General features: G+C 39.7%; 1 protein-coding gene across 1 annotated transcript in view; it reads left to right on the top strand.

The window, feature by feature from the left end:
* LOC109931397 (protein unc-119 homolog B-like) overlaps positions 1 to 4,829 on the top strand; it is a 46,211-nt gene extending 41,382 nt beyond the window's left edge. The window contains exon 4 of the mRNA XM_048611702.1: positions 4,634 to 4,829. Coding sequence (XP_048467659.1) covers positions 4,634 to 4,829 — 196 coding nt within the window. The remainder of the gene's footprint in view (positions 1 to 4,633) is intronic.
* Positions 4,830 to 5,492: the final 663 nt, after the last annotated feature.

Raw genomic sequence — 5,492 nt, 5'->3', positions numbered from 1 at the left:
AGGAGACCCAGGTTCAAGTCTCATCCTGCTCCAGAGCTGTGTAACAACATTTCTGAACATATTGTTTCAAAAGTGTCTATAACAAAAGTCAGATCCCAATACCATTTCTGAAGAAGGGTCCAGACACAAAACGGCAGCTTCCCTGCTCCTCTGATGCTGCTTGGCCTGCTGTGTTCAGCCAGCTCTACACCTTGTTATCTGGAATCAGAATGTCTGTCTGGTCTGAGTTTGCATAACTAACAGGTGTTAGTGCTTTTGTCTTCAAAGCAAGTAATGTTAGTAAAAATACTAGACCTATATAATCTAAATAAGTGAGAAATTGTATGTGTACTAAATAAAAGTATAGAGGATGTTAAACTGATCTCCAGCAGCTGCGTCGTGAGATTTCATTTATTTCATTCATTTCGTATTGCCTGTTTTGACAGTTCTCACACATTCATCCATGCAGTTTCGTGGAAGTACTGTTTTGATAGTAAGTTTCTTAAAGGGGACAGCAGTCCTATTTAATGTGTATTTAAAGGGTATAAATCCATACATTAGTACAAGATGTTAGTCCTAAATAAAAGTTTGAAATAGGTAGTACAGTGTTATTGGAATCGGTACTGTATAAGGAAATTTCAAAGAGATAAAGAGCAACAGACTGTAGGGACATGCTAGAAACTGTTTGATGTCCTGCAACCTATTCCGGTCCCGAGAAACGGTTGCTAAGGGCTAATTAATATTATAATCTTTCTATAGTTTCGAGTGAGTTATGGAGACACGATGATGGGGATGGCATTGTTCTGAGTAGGTTACAGTATTAACACTTATTCAGGGGTAGCCTTTCATACAGAAATAGGTCTAAATGCTGCTTGCAGCATGGGGCCAATAAGAATTGAAAGGTATAAGGAAAGAATAACAGGTTGGGAGGGATGTTTAATTTAGTTTATCTTTTAAGAGTAAAATGTACTACAAAAACACAGTTTAATGAATGAGTGAACAGAAACGGATATAGTAAACGTAGAGCACTTGTGAGTGACTAAGTAAAGAGCATCATAATAAAATGTCTCGCACTACTGTGGGGAAAAGAGTGGAAGGAACCATGCAAGAGTTCATGTATTCAAGAGTTCAGAAGGTTCAGTTATAGGATTGAAGGAGTTTAAAGAAATGGGGGTGGGGTTGGGGTAAACCACAACAAGATTTAAAAATGAGGATGCAAATTTTAAAATTTGACTCCTATTTTGCAGGAGCATATTTATATGAAAATCAATTGAAATAACATGAGTATTTCTTAGTATGGTATAAAATATCAACAGTGGAGTTGATGTTCACAGAGTGTGCATTTGAATTGGGAGGTCACAAAAGAACAGATTAGAGTTTTCAATTGTAGATGAGCTGAGGTGGCTTTTGTGATGGAAATAGGCAGATTTTGTGATGGAGAGGATACAGGATTAGAAAGTCAGTAGAGCTCCAAGGCTATAAGTGGCCTGGTTCATTCTGAATGTGATTGAGGAACAAGATGGACTAAGTATGGCTAAGTCTGATCCAATTACAGATTCTCTCCCCAAAGCCCACTTCAGAGAGCATGTGTAGGTGTGCCTCAGCAGTCACCTGAACCATCTTCCATTTGTCTGGAGGTCAAAGATGGACCGTATCTGTAGGGATAACATGTACAAAGCTCTGAATAAGGTGGATGGAGGGGAAGGATGTACTCAATGCCATCCTTATCATGATTTATGTGTGGCTACAACAAGCGATGCGTAGGCCCTCTGTACACAAACATCAAGTGTTACTACGAACTGAGGTTCTACCTGTTTTCCCCCATGTTGTGAAGAATGGGTCTTGCTTTATTGCAGTCAAAAGCCCCAAGTAGTTGGATTGTTCTGTATTACCTGTCCCTGTGGAAACATTTATGAAGGAAAACACCTTTTGATCACAAGTTCACCAGAAAGTGGTCAACACATAAGGCCTCAAGACCCTGTCGGAAAAGAAGAGTGTTGATCCTGTTGAGTAGTTCCTTGAGCAGACTGTCAAAGATATTTGGCAGAATGCCTCATCCCCAAAAATTTCCAACAAGCTCCAAAACATAGCTTGGCTGGTGGTTAGAAAGGCACTGCTTGTCAGATCCTTCGTGCACGCCTGGTCTGTGTGCGCCACTGCATGCTGTCCTCAAAGCAGCTGCGCTGGTGAAGAGACTTGTCATGCATTTCCCTCTGGAATGTGCCTTTACAAAGAAGGGAGATGCAGTGGTTTTCGTTTGAGGTTCACTCCAAACAACTCCGTAACACAAGACTCTGTGCTCTACAGGCTGTGCCCCGGTTGCAAACGGAGAAAACATCAACTGTGCCTAGAGGAGCATCATCTTGGTGAAAGATGCTCTTTTGTCTACCTGAAAATTGTTGGTCTTCCAGTATAAAGAGTTGACCTTGACCAAATGTTGCAGACTGGCACATTCCAAGGTCCAGGACTCCGTGCTGAGGGACACACTAAAGTGCTTGGGACAGCTGCCATTAAGGCGCAGAGGGGAACGACCATTGTCTAAAGTCTTTCTGCCAAAGTATAGCAAGGGTTTTTTCAGTTGTCAGACCACATTGTTGCCTCAAAAGGAATGTAAATAATTTTATGCGTGAGTACAAAATGTCTTGTTTTGCAACTGCAGGAAACTCAGAACGTCAAATTCCAATATGTTGTTTGTTTTTTTTTTCTGCAAACACTGTACAGAACTGACCAAACTCAGGGTTCTCTAAAAGTTAACATGCAGGTTCAGTTGGAGTTAGGAAGTCAAATGCAATGGTAATATTAATTTCAAGAGGGCAAGCATTGAAGAGTAGGAAGAACTGCTGAGTTTGTGAGAGGCTCTGGTCAGACTGCATTTGAAATATTGTGAGCAGTTTTGGGCCCTGTATCGAAGGAAGGATGTAGTAGTTTTGGAAGGCTTCTAGAGGAGGTTCATAAGACTGATCCCGGGAATGAAGGGCTTGTTGTATGAGGAGTGTTTGAGGAATCTGTGTCTGTAGTCAGTGGAGTTTAGGAGGATGAGGGAGGATCTCGTTGAAACTTAAAGAATATTGAAAGGCCTGGATAGGGTGGTTATAGAGAGGATGTATCCACTAGTAGGAGAGACTAGGACAACCCTTTATAACTCAAATGAGGAGCAATTTCTTAAGTCAGAGGTTGGAGAATTTGTGGTACTCATTGTGCAGAAGGCTGTGGAGGCCAAGTCATTGAGTGTGTTTAAGACAGAAGTACATAGTTAGGTTCTTGATTAGCAAGGGGATCAAGGGTCACTGGGAGAAGCCGGGAGGATGATATTATCCTTGACTGAATAGCAAAGCAGACTCGGGCCGAACGGATTAATTCTGCCCCTACATCTCATGGTCTTACTTTTCAGAAATCCATGTTGACTTTGTCTACCCCTGTTGGTATTTTCTAAGTGTTCTGTTATCACATCCTTTATAACAGACTCCAGCATTTCTCTGCTACTGATGTTTGACTAACTGGTCTGTAGTTCCCTGTTTTCTCCCTCTTTTTTTTTAAATAGTTAGCTTGCATTTGCTACTCTCCAATTCGCCGGGATTGTTAGAAGATGACAGCGACTGCATCCACCATCTCATGACCACTTTCCATAGTACCCTAGGATGTAGGTTATCAGGTCCTTGGGATTTATCAGCTTTCCATCCTATTAATCTGTGCAGCACACTTTTTTTCTAAACCAATGCTAATTTCCATCGCTTCCTCCTTCCGTCTAGACCCTGCTTCCCTTGTATTTCTGGGTGGTTATTTGTGTCTTCTTTCGGTAATTAGAATACTTGTATGGAGATGTCACAGTGTGCAATAAATAGTCCTGAGTACTTAAAGATATGGGTCTATAACCTGTGGCTCAGGAGCCATGAGTGGTTCATTCAAGACTGACACTTTATCTTGATGATCAAAACCATTTTGACAGCAATTAAATGGCTTGTTTGATTTGTTAAATTGTTTTAACATTGTTTTTGTGAGAAAGTGTTGTTTAAAAATGTTGGTAAGATGTGACTGCCTTGTTTTTAATTTGAGTAACAGCATTTAGCTTTTGTGTTTTTGATCAAATTTTTTTCGACAGGTTGCTATGTTATTGAACTTGCCTCAAGGTGATTAGTTCTTTTCATTGTAACATTTGAATTGTTACTTTTTGAGTAGAGAACAATCCATGTAAACAAGGAGGAATGTTTTGGCCCCTTTTTGATCATTTGCAGTGCAAAATATTAAAAAGTAATTGCAGGCAGCCCAGCTAGTTCCAGCAGCGTTGACAATAAATGTATAAACGTATCTCATTTGTGACAATTGTGAAATTTTACACTAATTGTAAAATTTTGCTCAGTCGGCTGAACGGCTGGTTTGCAATGCAGAGTAGCATCAACAGCGTTGGTTCAATTCTCTCACTGGCTGAATTTACCATGAAGGATTCTCCTTCCCAGCTCCTCCTTCGCCTGAGGTGTGGTGACCTTCAGGTTAAGCCACCACCAAGTCATGTCTCTTTTTAATGAGAGAGCAGCCCTGTGGTCTTTTGGGTCGGTGGCAACTTTACATTTATTTTATTAATGCAATCGCTGTTCTATTTTTAGCCTTCTACTATATGGTTTTCTTTATTTTGTGTCTTTTTTCCCTTTTTTCACAGGGTAGAATTTACAGTTGGAGACAAGCCTATAAACAACTTCAGGATGATTGAAAGACATTACTTCAGGGAGCGGTTGCTGAAAAGCTTCGATTTTGATTTTGGGTTTTGTATTCCGAACAGCAGAAATACTTGCGAGCATATATATGAATTCCCGCAACTTTCTGAAGACATCAGTATGTATTTCCAACTTCTTTAAGTTCTACTATTGGAATTTTGCAGTTTACTTGATGAGTTTGTTATTGCTATTCAAGTATTTATCCCTTTTAGAAATATCATAGAGTAATACAAAGCAGAAAGGGCCCTGTGGCCTAGTGAATCTGCAATGGCAATAACTACCACTAAAGATGTGCTAATCCCAATTTCCTGCACTTGTCCCATATTCTTCAATGCTATGATATTTCAAGTGCTTGTCCAAATATTTGTTAAAGGTTGAGAGGTTTCCGGCCTCCAAGTAGATACATCTAAGTTGTGACCATTAGCAAATTATAATTTTACTAAATTTTAATAAAACATCAAATTGCCCAAATTTCATCTTACACTGCTTCTCTTGAAAATGGGCATTTTTAACACTGTACCCATTTTCCTTTCAAACTAAAAAGCTGTTGTCAGTTCTCCAAATACAGCACTGCACTGCTAAATATTTTGCAACCAGTAAAACTCTTCATATCAGGGTCTCCTTTGAAAATTGGTGTTCTCAGATATTCAGTGCATCAGACACAAATAGCTGAATATAAATTTGTAGAATAGTTTTCTCCTTGACTATTTTCTCTCCTGTCCTAATGGTGTTTACTCCTAATTGGTATACTGTTTGGCATGTGCTGTGATTACTAGCTAGCATTTTGCTGAGATGGTCGTTCTT

The sequence above is a fragment of the Rhincodon typus genome, chromosome 24, assembly GCF_021869965.1.
Source record: "Rhincodon typus isolate 14 chromosome 24, sRhiTyp1.1, whole genome shotgun sequence".
In the NCBI taxonomy this organism is placed as follows: domain Eukaryota; kingdom Metazoa; phylum Chordata; class Chondrichthyes; order Orectolobiformes; family Rhincodontidae; genus Rhincodon; species Rhincodon typus.
This window is presented reverse-complemented; position numbering and strand designations above follow the sequence as displayed.